Source organism: Danio rerio, chromosome 24 (assembly GCF_049306965.1).
Source record: "Danio rerio strain Tuebingen ecotype United States chromosome 24, GRCz12tu, whole genome shotgun sequence".
Classification (NCBI taxonomy): domain Eukaryota; kingdom Metazoa; phylum Chordata; class Actinopteri; order Cypriniformes; family Danionidae; genus Danio; species Danio rerio.
Window position 1 is genome coordinate 817,501 of NC_133199.1, and position 21,437 is coordinate 838,937.

General features: G+C 36.4%; 2 protein-coding genes and 1 long non-coding RNA gene across 10 annotated transcripts in view; 2 read left to right on the forward strand and 1 right to left on the reverse strand.

Moving 5' to 3' along the window:
* hecw1a (HECT, C2 and WW domain containing E3 ubiquitin protein ligase 1a) overlaps positions 1–13,019 on the forward strand; it is a 70,803-nt gene extending 57,784 nt beyond the window's left edge. For all 8 annotated transcript variants that reach the window (XM_073941344.1, XM_073941347.1, XM_073941345.1 and 5 more), the window contains 6 exons: positions 1,561–1,659; positions 2,198–2,327; positions 2,656–2,802; positions 4,735–4,849; positions 5,623–5,821; positions 7,945–13,019. In XM_073941344.1, coding sequence (XP_073797445.1) covers positions 1,561–1,659; positions 2,198–2,327; positions 2,656–2,802; positions 4,735–4,849; positions 5,623–5,821; positions 7,945–8,056 — 802 coding nt within the window. In that variant the 3' untranslated portion in view covers positions 8,057–13,019. The remainder of the gene's footprint in view (positions 1–1,560; positions 1,660–2,197; positions 2,328–2,655; positions 2,803–4,734; positions 4,850–5,622; positions 5,822–7,944) is intronic.
* The window catches only part of LOC141380801 (uncharacterized), a 198,830-nt gene extending 185,664 nt beyond the window's left edge, over positions 1–13,166 (reverse strand). Inside the window, exon 1 of the long non-coding RNA XR_012399641.1 lies at positions 11,555–13,166. This is a non-coding gene — a long non-coding RNA (uncharacterized lncRNA). The remainder of the gene's footprint in view (positions 1–11,554) is intronic.
* A 2,604-nt stretch (positions 13,167–15,770) lies between these two features.
* stk17a (serine/threonine kinase 17a) overlaps positions 15,771–21,437 on the forward strand; it is a 44,018-nt gene continuing 38,351 nt past the window's right edge. Inside the window, exon 1 of the mRNA NM_001089337.2 lies at positions 15,771–16,189. Within this exon, the coding sequence (NP_001082806.2) occupies positions 16,032–16,189 (158 nt within the window). The 5' untranslated portion in view covers positions 15,771–16,031. The remainder of the gene's footprint in view (positions 16,190–21,437) is intronic.

Consider the following 21,437-nt stretch of genomic DNA (forward strand, 5'->3'; position numbering starts at 1 on the left):
GTGGTTGCGAACTATTGATTTGGGCTGAATTTGAACAAACAAATGAAGTTAAACATTACTGCATTTAATTTGTTTGTTTAAATTCAGCTCTTATCAATTGTTTGCAGCCACTTACTTTAACAACATGTAGTAAATCCAATGAAGCATTTTTGTCCATGCAGAATTTGTCAGTGTTTAATTTACAAATCTTTTATTACATTTTAACTTTAGCTCGATTTTTAAAGTCTGACATTCAAGAACTGTTCAGAAAGGTTGTTGCTAGAAGGGATACAGCTGAAGAATTAATTATATTAGAAAATAAATGACCAATTAAACTGCATTTTATTAACATCTAATCCTAAACCCATCCCTCAAAAACTGTTATAACGTGAATTATTTTCATTACTTATTAAATTACTCCTTTAATTGTATTTTGTTTACATCTACTCCAATCTTAACCCTAAAACCAAACCTCAAAATATTATTTATATTGAGAATTATTTATATTATTTACTAAATGAACCATTAAATTGTATTTTACTAACCTTTACCCCAACTTCAACCCTAAAATCAACCCTCAAAATATTAAATATAACCAGAATTCTTTATATTAGTTATTAAATGACCCATTCAATTTTTTTTATTAACCTTTACCCCAACCTTGACCCAAAGCTCAACACTAAAAATATGAAATATAATGAGAATTATTTATTAAATTTCACTTAAATTGTATTTTATTTACATCGACCTAAATCTCAAGCCTAAACCCAACCCTCAAAATATTCATTATAATAATAATTATATATATTGTTTATAAAGTTACCAAATGAAAAGTACTTTATTAACCTTCACCCCAATCTCAACCCTTAAAATATTCAAAATAATGAGAGTTATTTATATTATATATTAAATGACCCATTAATTGTTTTTATTAACGCCAAACCCCACCTCAACCCTTAACTCAGCCCTTAAAATATTCAATATAATGAGAGTTATTTAGGTTATTTATTAAAAAATGAATGAATGAATTAAATGACCCATTAAATATATTTTATTTACGCCAACCTCAACTTCATACTCAACCCTTCAATATTAATTGCAATAAGAATTATGTATATAATTTATTATATGCATTTTATTTACATCTACCCCAACCTCAACCCAACCCTCGAAATATTCTCTCATATGAGAATTGTTTATATTATTTATTTAATGACCCATTAATTGTTTTTATTGACTCCCAACCTCAACCTCAAACGTACCCCTGATCGACACTAGAACTGTTAAACTAGATGCTTGAACTATAGTTATTAAAAATAAAGATAGATATATAATAACTAAAAGCAAACAAACTAAATAAAACTAAATAAAAACTAAACCAAAAACTGCAGCTTTAAAAACTTTATAGTACCAAATAGCACCAAAATAAAAACTAATTTAAAAGCGCATACTCTATTAACTGTGCTGTCCTGAACGTGGATTTTTCAAAGTATATAACTGCAGCTGATGTGTTAGTACAGAATACATACAGAACACAATGATATGAATGACACAGATGTATGCTTTTCTGGATCGTCTCAGGTTTCGTTTCAGTGGCCGTATTTTGGGTCTGGCTCTGATCCATCAGTATCTGCTGGATGCTTTCTTCACTCGGCCGTTCTACAAGGCTCTGCTCAGACTGTAAGTCTCAATTATACCAGAGCATTAAAATCACACTCAAACAATCTGGAGTACACACTGAAAAAACTATTCATTGAATTATTACATGTCTTTAAGGTAAGTGGTTGCAAACTATTGATAAGGGCTGAATTTAAACAAACAAAATCAATTTTAGCTATGTTCAGCTTCATTTGTTTGTGTAAACTCAGCCCAAATAAATTTTTGCAATCACTTACCTTAAAAAATAAGTAAATCCAATGACTCTGATTTATTTTCAGTGTACATTAAATTATGATCTTAACACAGGCAGCCATTGAAACTGGGGGTAATTATAAGACATTTATGCATTTTTATGACTTAAATAACATGCAATATCATCATATTGTACCTAAGGTCAGTGAAGTTTCCATATACAGTATGTTTCCATTCTTAGTATAGGGTTTAAATACTAAGCGTCATACACTTGCTGTTTACTTTGTAATTGGTCACAGATAAAGACACAGTAAACTATTCAGAGTGATGGGCTTTAATGGGCTCTCTGTGTTGTTTTGCTCCACAGAGTGACGGATTTAAGTGATCTGGAGTATCTGGATGAGGAGTTTCACCAGAGCTTACAGTGGATGAAGGACAACGATATCACTGACATTCTGGATCTCACATTCACAGTCAACGAGGAGGTCTTCGGACAGGTGCTGGAGCTTTCACTCTGTTACTAAAGATGAGTTTTCATATGACTTTAACCAGAATTTGCTATAAATGTTAATGTGCAATGATCGGGACTGAACGATTGTAAAGGCTGAGCCTTAAAGCATCCTCAATACATACAGCAAATAAAGGCCAGATCCCATTTCTGCCCTTCAGCCCTTCCCCCTTGATTCTCTTAGACTGGGACGTTAAATTGGGATGGGTCAATAACAATTGACTTTAGCATTGCTTTGCAGATGATCAAATATTAAGATTATTATTAAGTCATAAACGTACATACAGCAGCTTTAAACGTTTGACGTCTTTTACCAGGTGACGGAGAGGGAGCTGAAGTCTGGAGGCTCCAACATTCAGGTGACAGAGAAGAACAAGAAAGATTACATCGAGCGAATGGCACGATGGAGGGTGGAGCGGGGGGTCATGCAGCAAGCCGAAGCCCTTGTTAGGGGTTTCTATGAGGTACAAAAGCTGGAACAGTAGACGATCCACACACAGGAAGCAATTACAGTGCCCAGCATACATGAACTCATCTTCATTTGAGATTATTGTCTTTATCCATTTCTTAGTGAATATAGACTTCTCAGTGAATGTGTTTTGGTGTATTTAAACAAAAACAGTAGATCTGTGAATCTATATTGGTCTCATGGTTCGGTTCGGTTACGATTATCATTCATTCATTTTCTTGTCGGCTTAGTCCCTTTATTAATCGCCACAGCGGAATGAACCGCCAACTCATCCAGCACATTTTTACGCAGTGGATGCCCTTCCAGCCAGGGCCGACGTGTCCATAGAGGCGACCTAGGCGGCTGCCTAGGGCGGCAGTATAGAGGGGGCGGCGTCCGCGACACCTCCCTCACCACCTGCGTCCTCAATTATATTCGCGCATAGGCAACAGAATAGAGGTCCGCGACACTTCACTTCATTTTTATAACCAGTCACTTTCGTTTTCACATTGGGGTTAAGGGCGGCGTGATCGTCCTCTGCCTAGAGCGGCAGTTCAGCTTGCTCCGGCCCTGCTTACAGCCACAACCCAAATCTGGGAAACATCCACACACACATTCACTCATACACTACGGACAATTTAGCCTACCCAATTCACCTGTACCACATGTCTTTGGACTGTGGGGGAAACCGGAGCAGCCGTAGGAAACCCACGCGAACCCAGGGAGAACATGCAAACTCCACACAGAAACGCCAACTGAGCCGAGGCTCGAACCAGCAACCCAGCGACCTTCTTGCTGAGGCGACAGCACTACCTACTGCGCCACTGCGACGCCTAGTTGCAATTATCATGCCATCAGTTCGGTTCAATTGGAAATCTCGGTGCATTGACGATGCTTAACATTCACATTTTTGTATTTTCTTCACAGCGCAAGAATTCTTGTATTAAAACGTATAAATATATTTATATTAATATACAATTTGTAATACATCTTTGTCCTTTAATGCAGATTCAGATATATAAACTCTACCTTTAAACAACACGAGGATTTACAGCAAATAAACTAGTATAAATATCCCACTCGCTTTCTGAAGACTGGTTTAAACTCGACGCGTCCGCTAGTTCGCTTGAGAGCGCGCGGCGAATGTGAGATCTTTGCGGAGGTTCGCTTTGGGTGCACGCGACATGATTTCGGCCGGCAGAGTGGATGATTTCTTTGAGACTCGAGCGCAGTGCACACGGCGAACTAGCGGATGGGTCGAGTATAAACAGGCTTTACATGCTGACGCGCTTCACTCTGAACAGCAGCGCCGTTTACAGCTGATCCATGATAGACACGGTGGAGAAAACTCTGCAGATACTCGTGTCTGTATCCAGAAGTATCGCTGTAAATCCCAGCAAACACACATGCATGAAACCGTGCACAGTTTCTGCGTTTGTAAGTAGCTGGAGCGTTGTAAGTACTCGCGTTCGCCTCCCTTACTATAGTACGCTACAGTAACGTAGCGCATATGATATAAACAGCAGTAAGTAATAACCGGTTATGATTATTACTGAACCGATACCGAATTGTCCACGTCTGCATCGCAGTGCACCGAAGAAACTATTAATTTTGACACCCCTTAAAAGCAGATTTATTAAACAGTTAAGAGGCCAGCAGGGGGCGCTAAACCTGCAGTCTGTGTGAGCCCTAACGCCCCAGTATAGTGAAGGGGACACTACACTGTCAGTGAGCGCCGTCTTTCGGCTGAGACGTTAAACTGAGCTCCTGCCTCTCTGTGCTCATTAATCCCATGGCACTTCTGGGAATGAGTAGTAACGCCGGTGTCCTGGCTAAACCCCCTCTATCGGTTCTTACCGATCATGGCGTCCCAATCATCTCGATCATGGCCTTCCTCCCCCTCAGCTCATCTATGCTCAGTGTATTCAGATGTGTGTTTGTAATGCAGGTGGTGGACTCGCGTCTGGTGTCAGTGTTTGACGCTCGTGAGCTGGAGTTGGTCATTGCAGGAACGGCTGAGATTGATTTGAGCGACTGGAGATCCAACACAGAATATAGAGGAGGTAAGCGAAATCTATGCGTCTATAAAAGTTCTGTCAAACTAATATCATCAGTTCCCGCTGTAAAATTGTTCAACATAAGGATCTATTATGCAAGAATGACCTTTATAAGGGGTTTGAACCCAGGTGTGTGTCAGCAGTGTGTGAATATCTCCAGCCTCTAATGATGAAGATGAATTAATTTGTGTTTGTTCTAATCAGACTTGATAAAGACAGAAGCACTTTGATTGACATTCGCCCTTTGTATGATGTCATCAGAGATGAAAGCCCCGCCCACTAGTGACCATCTCTCTCTCATTAGCATAAACAGCAGCTCTGAGTGAGAAGCAGCCGTCTGTGCACTAGTGTCCATCTCTCCCTCATTAGATCAAGTTTTTCTTTCTCCCAAATGAATCTAGATTTTCCTTTTGACATAAGATTATTTTTCTGACCCCATTTGGCCTGTTTTAAGGAAAAACTCACTTAATTTTGGCTTAAAACTAGACAGTATGAGTTTTTAGACTGTAAATCTGACACTTTTCTCTCTTCTGGCTGCCGTTATCAGTCTCACACTATTGTTTTCCTCTTTCTGAAAGTCTTGCTAACACCATCCTGGAGTTTTTCTGTCATTATTTCAGCAAATAGGATTGTAAATAAATGATTTGCTGTGCACTCCTACTACTGCGCTCTGCACTATGACCACTTCTGCTGCTGAGAAACACACGTGAAAAGACTCTCTCGTTGTCTTCATTGTATTAAAACAGGAGTATCAATGTCCATGTAAACATCTCCTGCAGGTTATCATGATGGCCACATGGTGATGCGCTGGTTCTGGGCGGCAGTGGAGCGCTTCAATAATGAGCAGCGGCTGCGTCTGCTGCAGTTTGTGACGGGGACCTCCAGTGTTCCCTATGAGGGATTCGCAGCGCTGCGCGGGAGCAACGGCCTGAGGCGATTCTGCATTGAGAAGTGGGGAAAAGTCACTTCTCTGCCCAGGTATAATGCAGATATTACACAGACACAAATGATCACACAGATCAGATATTGACGGAAATGTTTTTGAAGAATTTAATAAGCATTCTTGATGTTATAAATATCGTAAACACACTTTACACAATACTGAGAATGGACAATGAAGATCTGCAGTGTAAATTCAGCCACAGTGCGATCCTGAAAGCCAAACATTAGTGTCACCCTGGCTTGATCTGCATCCAGCGCTTCACCTTGACATTCATTTTCTCTGTTGGTCTGGCAAAGCGAAGGGCCTGCGGGTTAAAGCCTGGCGCCGTCAGCACTAAAGCACAGGCTCATATTTCCCTGTCAAGGTGAGAACGCAGGCGAGTTGGCCATTGTGTGTGCAGACAGAAATAAATAAAGCCAATGTGAAGGAAAGGATACAGATGCCTCACTGCGGTACAGAATTTCACATGCCATGTCTGGAGGAAATGCAGACGTTTGTTCAGAGAAATTGGAAATATGTGCTTCAGTCTACATTGTGAAACTAAAAAAACATTTGACTGCATTTTGCAGCTGAAATGAACACTAGGGGGCAGTGTGACGACAAAAGTTTTTGTTCCTTTTCACGCTAATGATATTTACAGGCACACATTATTAAAGAATAAAGGATTATTTTGGTGCAGTTCTCTGCACAGCATCAAATAAACACCACAAAGCAACTTAACACTATCTACGTATAGCAATGAATAAGTTTTGTGTCTCCATATTGACACTTTTCTAGTGTTGGCAGTTTGCTTGTAGCTCACTTTTTACAGTGTTGTGCTGCAAAGCGCTCTGGTTCGATTCTAGTGAAACACGCTTCCACACAAGAGGTAAAAGCACTGTAAATCAAGGTAAAGCTATGCAGTTGCACTGCTCATTTCACTTACGTTTGCTTTTAGAAACACTATATGTTGGGTTTAGGAAAGCACCGCCTTCTAGTGGACAGATTTCAGGTTCGCGAAAATTAACACAACGCCCTTTAGTGAGTTTGTCATCTGAATCGTACAATAGAATGTACTGAGTAACGTCTTCTCAGGTTCATAAAATATAAACAGCACCCTCTAGTGGATATCTCATCTGAAACGTAGAACAAAATGTATTATAAATAACATATATCACATTCATAAAAATGTAGACGGTGTTCGCTAGTGGATTTATCATCCAAAGCGTGCAAAAATATGTACTATAAATAACATAAGTAATGTCTATCAAATTCATAAAAGTGTAGACAGTGCCCTCTAGTGGATTTCTCACCTAAAATGTACAACAAAATGTACTATAAGTAACGTATATCAGGTTCATGAGTATAGACAGCGCCCTCTAGTGGATTTGTCATCCAAAACGTACAGTAAAATGTACTATGAATAACATATATCACATTTATAAAAATGTTGATAAACAGTGCCCTCTAGTGGATTTATAATCTAAAACATACAAAAATCTTCCATAAGTAATGTCTATCAGATTTATTAAAACGAAGGCCGCAGCCGCTAGTGGATTTCTCACCCAAAACGTACAACAAACTGTACGATGAGTAACGTATGTCAGATTCCTAAAAATCTAGACAGTGCCCTCTAGTGAATTTGTTATCTGATATTTATAACAAAATGAACTATAAATAACATATATCAGAGCTATATAATTGTACATAGCACCCTCTAGTGGATTTCTCACCTAAAATGTACAACAAAATGCACTATAAGTAATGTATATCGGGTTCATAAAATATAGACAGCACCATAAATAACATATATATATATATATATAACGTGCTCTCTGATGGATTTATCATCCCAAATGTACTGCATAGTGTACTATAAGTAATGTATATCAGATTCATAAAATATAGACAGCGCCCTCTAGTGGATTTGTCATCTGAAACGTTCAATGAAATGTTCCCTAAGTAACATATTTCAGATTTACAAACATGTAAACAGCGCCCTCTAGTGGATTTATCATCTGAAATGTGCAATGAAACATATCTAAAACAAAATACTTTATGTTTTGCAAACATGTAGGCCAAGGCACGTATTTCCAACGAGTCTGGGCTGCAGAAATGTACTGTTTTAGTCTACAAACTCCATCTTGACCTTCGACCTCTGTGTTTTTGGCTCCTGTAGGGCGCACACATGCTTCAACCGTCTGGATCTGCCTCCATATCCCTCATACACTATGCTGTATGAGAAACTCCTGACCGCTGTGGAGGAGACCAGCACCTTTGGTCTGGAGTGACGCATTTCTTTTATATTACTGCAAATGCATTTTCAATAACTCATTCCACAAGAGACTTTTTAATGATTTTTAAACTAGGATTTTGTTTAAAATGACTTGAAATAGCATGTTTCTGCACTAAAACACAATATATATGATACTTTTTTCATATGTGCGAGATTATGGGGACAGAAGCAAACACGTATGCAATAGTAAAAACCAAACTCCAGCCTATTGTATTCAAATGATGGAGTAGCATCCTGCTTTCCATAGACTTGTCAGATTTTTCCAGCAGTTTTGGTGCTTATTACCATTCATTTTCCTTATAGGGATTGAAATAAAAAAAGAGTTTGATAAATCATGTAAGTTAAAGAGCTATAAAGAGAAACACAACATTAAAAACTTGATTTTAAAGCACAGAAGTGTATAAAAATAAGTCAGAAAGACAAAGATACAACACCTTTAAAAGGGAAAAAACTTTCCTGTCAATAATAGTCCAATTTAAAGGAGGGAGAAATATGAAACTAATTATTTAAAGTTGTTGACTGCATCAGTACAAGTAATATATTTCAGGTTTATTGAGAAATATGCATATATTTATGAATATACAAGTTCCTTTGCAGAGTTTTGTGTGAGTGGGTGGAGCTTAAGATCTCTTTTGGCGAGATTTGCTTGCTGCAACTCTCTGATTGGTGGAATTTTCTGCACAGGATCATGGGTAATGTAGTTTTTCTGCACTAATCCGGCTATTATATATGTTTACAAGTATAAAAAATGAGTTCAACAAAATCCTCTCACCACATGTACATCACTGTATTTAAATGTTTATTCTTATGCCGAGTTCAGACTGCATGATTTTAGCGCTGATTTGGACTCGCACACAGGTTTTGATTGCAGACAAATGCCTGAAATCACAGGCAAATCAGTGCTCGTTCACCTGAGGAACAATCACACAGTGTGAACTATCCGAGACACGATCTGAGAGAATCACCAATGAGTCGCCGACACTCGTCAGATATTTGGCGTGTGAAATGTGTTGTGAAAATAGCATCAGTGATCACCTACAGCCAATGAGAGAGCAGCGTCCACTAGTGTGGGTCTCTGCAGGCCAGCGGGAGGAGGATGGAGGAGAAGGTAAAAGGGTTTCTTTTCAGTCTATATGAACTCAAGAAATGGAGGGAATCTAGTGTAAATGTGGCAGGAGCACCCGTGACTGTTTGGCGTGTCATCTGAGCAACATCACAACCGGCTCCAAAAAGAAAAAGGCGGAGGAGAAATGATTCCCTTCGAAAGCCAGGTGAGCAAAATAAGCACTACTCCACTAAAGACTTCCTTCTCATTATGTAGTTAATAACTTAAGATGTACGACGTGACCTCGCGCTGTTTCCAGGTCACTTCTCGTGTGTGTTTGGTTGTGAGACGTAGTTCGTGGACTGAAGTTGTCTGCGTTTCTCCTATTGTCAAGTCATGCAGTGTGAAACCGCCTGTCGCCGTTCCATCTTGCAGTGTAAACAAAGCAGAGACAAAACGCTAGCAAAGATAGTCATGCAGTGTGAACACATCTGTGACGCCACTACTTTGAAAATCCTGCAGTCTGATCTCGGCATTATTCCCTATGGAGAAAATGAATGGAGTTTTTACCTCCGAGACCCAAATGCTGCTCTCTAAAGTTTAGGGATCGGTACATTTCTGATTGGGTATTTCTCTAAAATGTTGTGTTATTTTAAGTGTGGCTATGTTCAGAACTAAATACTAACATATTGCTGACTGAATATGCGACATGTATAATATACGCTAGAGGTGTAACCCTATACTGGTCTCACTGTTCGGATACGATTATCTTGCCATCGATTCGGTTCAATTCGATATCTCAGTGCATTGACGATGCTCTCCATACACAGTGTTATATTTTAGGGGGGAGGCTATAACAAGCTGTCTGTATAAACACACAGACACACAGCACCACACTGTCTCTCATTCACACACATACACAAACATAGACAGCACCAAACACACACACACACATACACACACACACACACACAAAAAACGAAAAAAAGAAGCACTTTTCTGACAGTCCCTTACTGAAAGCTCTGCTCCGCGCGAGCTCTCCTGGCTAAACGCATATTGCGAGGGCTTAAACGGAGCAGTGCTCTTAATGTCGAGCGAAAAAAAAAGAAAGACAGCTGCGAAACATAACCAGCTTCTTCTTTTTGTAGGAAACACACTTTAGATCTTTCTAGGGTAAGAGGTTTTTGAGTTATTGCCGTCTATAACTGAATGTGTGTCAGGAATATCGAAAACAAAACCAACTGAACCGCGCTCATTTCTGGCGCCCCCTTGGATGTACAGCGCCCTTAGCATTCGCCTATACTGCCTATGCCACGGGCCGGCCCTGAGTTGGCTCCTGAGTGTTGTAAATACCGGCGCTCACCTCCGTCGCGACAGAGCACATAGGAGCTCAATGACGTCAGGACATAATAACTGGTTATGATTATTACTAAACCGATACCGAATTATTTACGCCTGTATTGCGGTGCACCGAAAAAACTGTTAATTTTGGCACCCCTAAAATACGCAATAACGTGATTTGCATGGTTGTTACATGACTATTATCATCATTATTATCAAGAGCAACACATTTGATCTACAAATCTACAAAACTTCACTCCTTCTTCCTTAATAGCTGCTTTTGCGACAGACGCTGGAGGCCATGGTCTTTAGCCTCCTTGTTAGAGCAACTGACTCCCATACACATAATCACCAGTTCGATGCCAGCTCAGACCGGGTTGACTGGTGGGTTACACGTAGGGGCTCGTCCGGGATGGGAGTGGGGTTTAGGGGTGGGTGAATGTAAAGGAGGCCAGCTAGTGAAGTGCTATGCAGGTAAACCTCACTCCTCTAACCTTTAAATTTGCTCTATTGACAGACGCTGGAGGCCATGGTCTTTAGCCTCCTTGTTAGAGCAACCGACTCCCATACAAAGAATCGCTGGTTCGATCCCAGCTCAGACTGGTGTGTTACATGTGGGGGCTCGTCCGGGATGGGAGTGGGGCTTGAATGTAACGGAGGCCAGCTAGCAAAGTGCTATGCAGGTAAACCTCACTCCTCCTTTCTCCAAAGGTGCTCTAGCAACAGACGCTAGAGGCTGCAGCCTTTAGCCTCCTTGTTAGACCAGCTAGCAAAGTGCTATGCGGAGAAACCTCACTTCTCTGACCTCTAAAGGTGCTCTAGTGACAGACGCTGGAGGCCATGATTTTTAGCCTCATTGTTAGAGCAACTGGCTCCCATACACAGAATTGATGGTTCAATACCAGCTCAGAGCGGGTTGGGTGCAGTAGGGGCAGTGGGTTACATTTATGAATTAATATCAAACCAAAATAGGGATATTATAGTGCATAAAAATTGTGTACTACTGGGGGTTTTTAGGGGGTAAGTGGCAGTAAATTAATTTAAAAAGTAATTATTTACTAATTAAGTCATTAAAATTGTATTAAAGAAATCATAAGTGAGTTTAACATTAAACAACCCAAATAATCTGCTGGTGTGTTATGTAAAGTAATATTTTTAATTAAATTAATTAAAAACAAAATTCTTTTTGTCACCTTACTAGCAGATTATTTGGCTTGTTTTAAGTAAAAATAATAATATTATTAATTTTGACCTATTATTTCTGAGAACAGGACATTATTTTTATTTTGTTTAGCTTCTGGATTTCAGAACATTAAAATTCAACTTTATTCTCTAATTTATTTCAACTAAAAACAAGACAGAACCTCTCTGTAATAAAGGCATTTTGTGCCGTGTCAGAGCAAAATAATTTAGGAAGCACTGCTCTAGATATAGATATATTGTGCACTAAAAAGGGTAAAGCATCATCTGTGTATTGTATGCATACAGATACATGAATGATACTGAATAAACAGTGCTAGTATGCTGTTCTGATCATAGCCACATAAGAAACACATGGAGACTCACTGGACTGTGATGTAAGAGACTTTATTGTGCAACCAAATTAGTGACAGTAACCCTAAGCTCATCAGATCGTGTGGCCACATTAAAAATAACTCTCTAACTCTTAAAACAATGCTTCTTAAAGGCGACGCGCTATATATAATATTGACACTGACAATGGCATGACATTCCCAGAGTACTTCTATTGAAGTTATCTTGCTGGTGTCGCCACAGATGATATATTTATTAAAACCCCAATTCACCTTGTATATTTCAAAGATAATAAGCATCCTAATGATTTATTTGCATTATTTATTGACACATCTTCTTGGCGAGCATGATTTGGTTTGTCCCTCATAACTGTGAACAGTCTCATTTATAAAATTAATTACAGAAAGCCAGATGACCAGCTTTTCGTTGTTATTATTATTATATGATCTTACTAAAATGGTGCTTTTATGTCTTTATAACCATTTTTTGTTGGACAAACACTTAAAATCCAAACTCTTTGACAATTCCAGCCATCAAAAGAGAAATAATGAATGGGTTTAAATGCATGATGGTGTGTTTCACTGTGGTACGTTGCATTTATTATCATATTTATATGTATATGATCATTTATTAACACTATTGCTGATGGCTAAAGTCTGGTAACATTAAATCTGAACGCATCAAACCTGTTTATTTGTCATTGACAGAAACTGTGAAATGACTATCTGACCGTTCGCTGTTGCAAAATGTTCAGTTGTTGTTATAATGATGTATTTTTATTATTTCTATTTGTTTTGTATTTTATATTGCTTTTATATATGAGTTCAAGATGACGCAGTCTCCAAACTGCACATGAAAACCTTTAATTGCTATGAACAATGATGCGTTTGTCAATGAAAATATGTAAATAGAAATATTTATGAGCACTTATTACTGTATATCAGCCTAATTTACTGATCCTTCTGTTCTACATGAACAGATTTTGCGTTTGGCCCAAATCATTGTACATAAATGTCAATAAACATCCACGTTGTTGTAGGCTTATTGTGATTTATTCAGTTTTTAAATTAGTAAGAATGTCATTCATAACACATAACACAAGTTCAAGTTCATCTTTATACAATCCAAACACTAGAGGGCCACAAAACACTCTTGAATGGGATAAATGGGATATATATATATTTATATATATATATATATATATATATATATATATATATATATATATATATATATTAATTTATTTATTTAAAACAAATTGTAGCAAATATTTTATAATAGAATTAAAATTAAAGATTAAATTGTCATTTATAATCTTTATGCTTTGCCACTAGGTTTGTCTTAGTGATAACATAGTCACCGATAACATTTAATCAATTAAAATGATATCAAATTTATGATATGTTGTTTGTTTATATCGGTACGGCTCAGAAAAAGCATATTATTTTGTTTCCCTCATACTTTACAGCTATGAAAATTCTCAATTTCTCTGAATTTGAGTAAAATGTTAATATTTGTTTTATTTTATATGGGACATTCTACCAGAAATGTACATATTCACATATAAAAAAATGTGACAGGGCCTGACCTAAGCTTGCCGTCCTCGAAAAATCATATGAAACCAGCGTAAAATCATACAATTCAATGATAGAGCGCATGCTTGATCACTGCCAGCTTCTCCTCCATCAAAGATGTCACTTTGACGAGCATGACTTGGTTGGTCCTTCATAACTGGCAACAGTCCTATTAATAAAATTAATTACAGCCAACAGAAGCCAGATGACCAGCTTTTTGTTATTATTGTTATATGAAGTTATTAAAATTCAAAAATTCAACGCTTTTACATATACAGTAAGAATCAGATATGTGATTTCTTTCAGGATTTGCAAATATATATATATATAGTAGTAAATATTTTATAATAGAATAAAAATTAAAGATTAAACTGTCATTGAAAATCTTTATGCTTTGCCACTAGGTTTGTCTTAGTGATAACATAGTCAGCGATAACATTTTATCAATTAAAATGATATAAAATTTATAATGATATGTTGTTTGTTTATATCGTTACGGCTCCGACAAAAACATTTTATTAGTTTTTTTTTCCCTAAATAACAGTTTTTAGCATAGCAGAACTATTAATCTGTTGCTTCTTTTACAGAACAACTCACAGAAACCAACCATCAGAACATTTTTGGGATGAGATTCACTGTATTCACTGTATTTATGTTCTTATTTCAGGGACAGATCATGTACGTTTCTGATAGAATGTCCCTTAAAAGCCTGATAAGAATGCTGCAATAAAAATGCAGTACAATACTAATAAATGCTGACAAACAAATGCTGCAATACAAATAAACATGCTGCAAATTAAAATATTTATAATATATATTTATAATATATTTATATTTGAAATTCGGAAGAGGAATCTCAAATAAAATATAATTTGCAGCATTTTATGTGTATTATTATGAGCAATTGTCCAAAAAATATAGATTTTTTAAAACTCTTCTGACGTTGATAAAATATATCACTTCTTTGCTATTTTATGCACAAAAATGTTCTAAACTTCACTAAAGTCCCTTTTTTCTATAGTCTTATAGGCTTCACTAAGTGTTCTGACTACATTCTACTTTAAAATTGAAAAAAAGCTGTCAATAATTTAAAAATATAGATGCACAATATAAACGCAGACTATAAAGAAATAAATAAAGTTTGGAGTGTAAACTTGTTGCTAGATCAGATACGGTTGTGGCTGGAAGTTAACAAGAATTATTTATTAAATTTCCCATTAATTGTATTTTGTTAACGTCTACCCCTAAACCCAACCCTCACAGTAATACCGAGTATGGTTTATGTTATTTATTAAATAACCCAATGAATGTTATTTTTTTACATTTACCCCTACCCGAACCCTAAACCCAACCATCACAGTACTGTAAAAATATTAAGTATTGCAGGCCCGTAGCTAGGGGGGTTCGGGTTGTTCGAAAGACCCACCCTTCACTGGCAAAGGTCTCATACATGAGCTCATTTGTCCTATTTTGACTGCTATGCCAAAATAAATTGTAAAAAGGCCTATGAAAACAACCCATTGAAGAAGGCTTTTGCTCTTGCTTCGGTGTGACTTCAGGTTCTGAAAGCCACAAATTCTGGCTAAGGAAAGTTGAATGCGCTGACCTAGTTTGTTATTTGGCTAATAAATGAGTTTTTAATTTAAAACTTTAACAGATTCCTATTAATTTCTAATGATATATGATGTAATACTTTTGTATATAAAAAATAAGTATTGTTTTCACATTTATTTATTCTTAATTTTTAGGAAATGTTTCATCAAAACGTCTGGTTATGATGGCCATCTGACACTCAAGCTATTCCAGCAAAAAATGCAGTATTTAAAACTCATAATTAAATATAATATGAGGCGAATATCTGCAAAAAGGTCCACTTTTTGAGAAAAAAGAACCACCCCCGTTCACCAGCCTGGCTATGGGCCTGTATTGTTATACAGTGTCAAAAGAAATGATGCTATATTGATGTGCGTTTCTGCAGCTGTATCCTTTATAGAGACTTTACCTGTAATGTAAACTTTTCAAAATATACTGTACCTAACTGAAGCCATATTTAAATAATTCATTAATTGGTTTCCTGCTATTGGTCAGATTTCATTCTAGGACAACCTCCCTACCGCCTATCAGCTCGTGCTGAATTGTGATTGGTGAACAGGCCTGTCACTTAGACGCGTTGCTCCGGCAACCGCTACTCGAGGATCAGCTTGGTTCAGTTACTCAGTTTGAAGCAGCACACCAGCAGAGGAGGAGAGCCGCTCATCAGCGTCACAACAAAACCCACCGTTTAACCGAAGATGACAACATCAACACTTCGTTTTAAACACGCCCCCGTTCTGTTAATGCTAGGATAAACGTCAGTTAGGGAAAAAGGGTTTAATTTGGGCTAGGAAGAGTGATAGTTTCCGTGTAAAGTCACCTGTTGAGTGGGTTCGCGGGCTGAAAACCATCTTGGACACAAAAATACTTTTACAGCAGTCGTTATGATTCCTGAATGTCCACGAACGACCGACTCCAGAAGCCGAATTCGGTGTGAATCCGGTCACAACCGCTCCGGTTTGCTTCGCGAGATCCGAACCGCCATCCGGAGCGAGCCGTTCACCGAGCGCTATGACGTCATCCCCGGTAAAGAGCTGGGCAGGTAAGAGACTCTTTCACCACACCTGTGCTGCTGTCAGTTGTTTTACAAGTTTTTATTTATTTCATGTAACGTTATCTGATGCTCGTGCTTGTATAGTTCCCAGTTTAACGGTGTGAGCTGAAGAGTGCTTGTTTTGAAATTGAGGTGAAGTTGGTTTTATATTCGCACTTTCGTTCATTTTTAAACAGTGACAGCTTGTGACGCTCTCTATATTGTTTATCATGCTACTTTGAGATATTGGGTATGAAAGAATTACTTTAAAACAACATTAACTCTATTTAATTGGCTGTACACAATGTGCTTTGATAGCCCAACAACAAAAATCACTTAAATGATGTGGATAAAATATAAATAAATATTTATATCTGATAGTCATTGGCTGCTAAAATGATTTCCCTTGTTAAAAATAGCAAACAATACATTTTTGAAATTTAATTACTAAGGAGAAATTCTGAATGTGCGAATATGAAACCAATATTACTCCAATTATGTAGAAGCCAGGCTGTTATGTTTACTAACTGATATTTAATGAGAAGTGTAGTAAAGGTAAAGCCACGAATGAAGGATCAGTAATTGTTTTGGGATGCTGTGTGTGAAATTGTTACATTCATGTGCATTTAAATGTTGAAATTGTGCTTCAATTTATGCGTGCATTTAATGTTTACATTGAATTTTGTGCATTCAACATAGTTTAAAATACTGCAGTGCATGACTTGTAATATATCTATACATCATTATAATCTGATGGGTCATTGGTTTGCTGTTTAACCCTTGTGCTTCAGTTACACAGTCCGCTAATATTGAAAATATGAGTGGGAAAATCCAATGAGAATGAAAATATTAGTTAAAAAACATCCGAAAAACTATATATTAATATTTCATTACATTTTAATTGACATAGATGTCTTTGTCGTGGTTAGTGTGTATTTCTGATGATAGCTATAAAAATGCATTCATTTTAAAGATTGGATTAACACCCCAAATGACAGTTGTTTACATAATTGCACCATTTTGTGTTTGTTTTTAATGGAAAAACAAACTATAAAATATATTACTTTTCACATACTAAAGGCTAAGTACACATACTTTTTGATTATTAACATTAATTTTGATTCATTATTAATTTAAGTTCTGATAATAAATATGTTATTTATTATTTTATTTTTATAATATAATGTATTTTATTAATATATTTTAATAATAAAAAAAGTTATTATTTAGAAGTTGTACCAACAAGTGGAAGCCTGGCTGTTAAAAACAATGCATTTCCATGTCCTGAACTTTCAAAATGTTCACAAAACTTACAAAGACAGAAAGTCCACAAGGATGCACAAGGGTCAAACCGCTTTGAGATATGCTGATCTGCTTCTGTGCTTCTCTGCGAGAGACGTTTAATGAAACACCCCATAAACCTCTGCATGCAGTGCATTAATGTACTCGAGCTGGATCACACGATGGGGAAACTGAGGCATTTGATGGCACACGGAGTAGATGCCAGGACTCAGTGGTTTTTAAATCAGCCATACGGGGCACAATATTGTTGCCGGGTGTTTCTTTGCCAAGTCTCTGTAGGAGTTCAGCAGCTCTATGAAAACACTGCTCTGATTTCACTACTCTTGGATATGCAATGCAAGCACAAAAAGACTTGTGCATGGGGCTGTGTGATGTGGCAGTATACTGTACAGTTGAAATAATTATCCCTCCTGTAAAAATGTGAGTATTTGGAAAGCCTTTCCTAATTGTTGCTTAAAGGAGAGATTTTTAAACATAACATTTCTGATTACCTTTTTTTTTTTTTTTTTTTACTTTGTCATGATGACAGAAGTGTGAAACAGTCATAAAAATAAGTAGAAGGCAGCAAGCACGTCAAGTGGTTCGACCAGCCTAAGTTATACATGGTTCATTGGCCTAATTTTATTATCGGACTACTAAAGGCTAATTTATACTTTCTCCTGGCACCACGTAGCGGACCTCCGCAGAGTGCGCGTACACCTTGCGTAACGACCGTAAAATCAGATGAATAAACATAGAAGTAGGAAATTTCCAGAACTTCGTCATATCATTAATATCATCATTAAGATTTTTTTTTTAACTAATTATTTTTATTTATTATTTTAATGATTATAAAGATTTTTATTACCATTCAAAATTTTTTTATAAATTTGCACCACTTGCTTTTGTTAATATATCGGACAGTTCTACCTATTAAAGTTCATAAAAATATAAATGACAACAGAACATGGGTTAGTCTACAAATATATTTTTTATTATGGCAAGAATAAAAGCAAAAATGTTCACTTAATAATAAAAAATACTGATTTATTATTTTATTTTTTTTTTATTTTTTAAGATTTAGCCAGTTCCACAATTCACACATTACTGTCTGGCTAGATTGCATCCTCTAATTACATGCTAAAAAGGCAATAATGATCCAACATTCCTGACCATGATGATCACCAATAAAGCCTAGAAAAACAGCGCATCGCTATATTGTAAACCAATAGCTTCAAATATTCTTTTCTAGTTATAAAGACATAATTTGTTAATTAATTTTTGTTTCGTAGCTATCAAATTGTTTTGAATTCAAAATTGTAATTTATTCATCAGTGTAAAACCTACGAATGGTGGAAAAGCATGTTCTGTAAATGTGTATTAAAACCACATGGGTCTCCACTTTTGCCACGGTCTCTCTTTTTGGTTTTAACAAACTTATCCTTCAAGTTTTTTCTAAACTTTTTTTACTTTTTACATAAATTTGCAATTTCTAGCCAAGAATTATTGGTCCTCTGGTTATCCCTATGATCATGCATGGACGGATTATAAAGATGTCTGTACAGACGTACCACAATCTCTTTAAAGGGATATATATTAAACTCAAATGAAAAGTGCCGAACTGTTCGCTCCACCAGCCGAAAGCGTGTTGCGTGCACCCAACCTCCGTAAACACGGCGATGACATCACATTCGCCACGCACACTCCAACTAACTACTTGAGTATAATAATTCAGCCTTAACAGTGATGATGGTTGGATGTTTGAATTTACGTTGTTGCAATCAAGCTTTTTACATTGCTCAATAGGCATGCACTGAGATCAAATATACCCATTCCAGTAACTCTTTAGATTTAGATGCTTACAACCTTTAAATCAGCTGATAAATATATTTTTAAAAAAATGTTAAATCATACATGTTTGCAAAAACAAAATCAACAAGTATGTGAAGTGATTCAAAACCAGTGGAAAAATACATAATATATTGGCCTGGACTGATAACAGTAACAGAAAAATAGCATTATTTGACTAAAATATGGCTGCCAACATACTCTGCATTTCTATTTCTCTCACATTGTCGAACTGAAATACTAGTGAGCATGATATTAGTGTTCCATCTGATCCCTGTGTTTGCCAAACACATCAGGATTAATGGACAGAGGTTTGAAAGTGCAACTGTCTGGAGGTCTGCCACCTTAATCCAGCGTTTCATCTGAGCACTGTAAAGCAAGAGAACGAACAAATCTGAGTCCAGGTCAAACATGTTTAACCAATCTCTACATCTGTTTCCCTGAGGTAAACTGGAATATCTCAGGATTTCAGGGACGCTACTGGCTGTTTTTATTTTGGTGAGCAGTTTTCATAGTCATCGGTGTGCAGTTTGCAAAGGGTTTTTCATTTGGAGAAATGCATTAGTCTTAATACTGGTATTTATAGTCTAGTTTAGTCTAAATGTATGTGATCTTGCACACAGACAGCTGGCTGTACCTGATTTCTCCCAAGACTATTAGAGGCAGTTTTGCTGACAGTTTTGTTTAGACCAGATGTTTGCTCGCTTGGAGGATTTGGATGTTGTCCTTTGTTCAGCACATGCACTAAAGACGTTATAATTCACACCTGAACAATGCTGAAATGGTGTGATCTTATTTAGGAAGATGTTAAAATGTCAAAGATGAAAAGAGGTTGAAAATGGGACATCGCTTCTTTGACCCAAGTATTAATTTGTTTCTGAAGCACAGCACATACTGTACCGTAGATGAATTTATTGCATTGATGGGATGCAGTGTAGTTCACAGATTGGCTGAAGTTGTCTGATTTCAGGCTGAGATGAGAGGTTTAAACTGATTGGCACACTACAAAATTATTAACATACTGTAAGTTAAACATGCTATTAAACACTATGTGTATCATTAATAAAACTAATATACAGTAACATTCATTAGAGAAATGAATGAATTAGATTTGAATTAAAGATGAATCTACATTTTTAAAGGCTGAATATTATGCATAATTATTTTTAATTTTGTGCTCATGAATTATTAGAACATATTATTACATAAAGGAGTAAACACATTTATATGCATGTTTTTTTTAGCCCAGAATTAGAAATTTGGTCCATCCTTCAGTATTATACAACCAAGATAATTGTGCTCAATGTTTTATTCATATTTTATTATAATTTATTTACATTTAATTAGACACAATTTCAATAGACGCCACTGTTTGATTTGCATTAAATTGTAAAACACAGAATCCAGAAACAAAGCACAGAACTAAAATACAAGCACATCATTTAGGGAAACATAAGATTAAATCTTTGTGGCAGTAAATTGAAGGGTACACTGTAAACAAACTTTCCGCAAAATTGTCAGTAACTTACTGGCAATTTTGGTTGACATATCTTATTTACAATAAGCTTGTAAATGTACAGTCTTACCAGCAACCAAAATTACCAGTAATTTACTGTAAATTGTAATTATTATTCACAGTGCCTTTGTAAATTTACAGTGTTACTCATAACCAAAATTGCCATCAAGTTTTAAAGATTGTAAATTCACTACACACACTAAATTAATAATTACAGTTGTGCTGTTTTTTTTTACATTGCAATTGTAATTATTAATTTACAGAACCCTTGTAACTTTACAGTGTTACTAGAAACCCAATAAGTTACTGTAAATTGTAATTAATAATTTACAGTGCACTTGTAAATTTATAGTCTTTCTAGCAAGCAAAATTGCTGGTAATTTACTCTAACTTGCAATTATTAGTTTTTAGTGCCCTTGAAAATGTAAAAAAAAATTGAATTGAATTGTAATTATTAATTTACAGCATGCTTTAAATGTACGGTCTTACTGGCAACCAAAATTGCCAGTAATATACTGTAAATTGCAATAATTAGCTTACAGAGCGCTTGTAAATTTTCAGTCTTACTGGCAACCAAAATTGCTAGTAATTTACTGTAAATTGTAATTATTT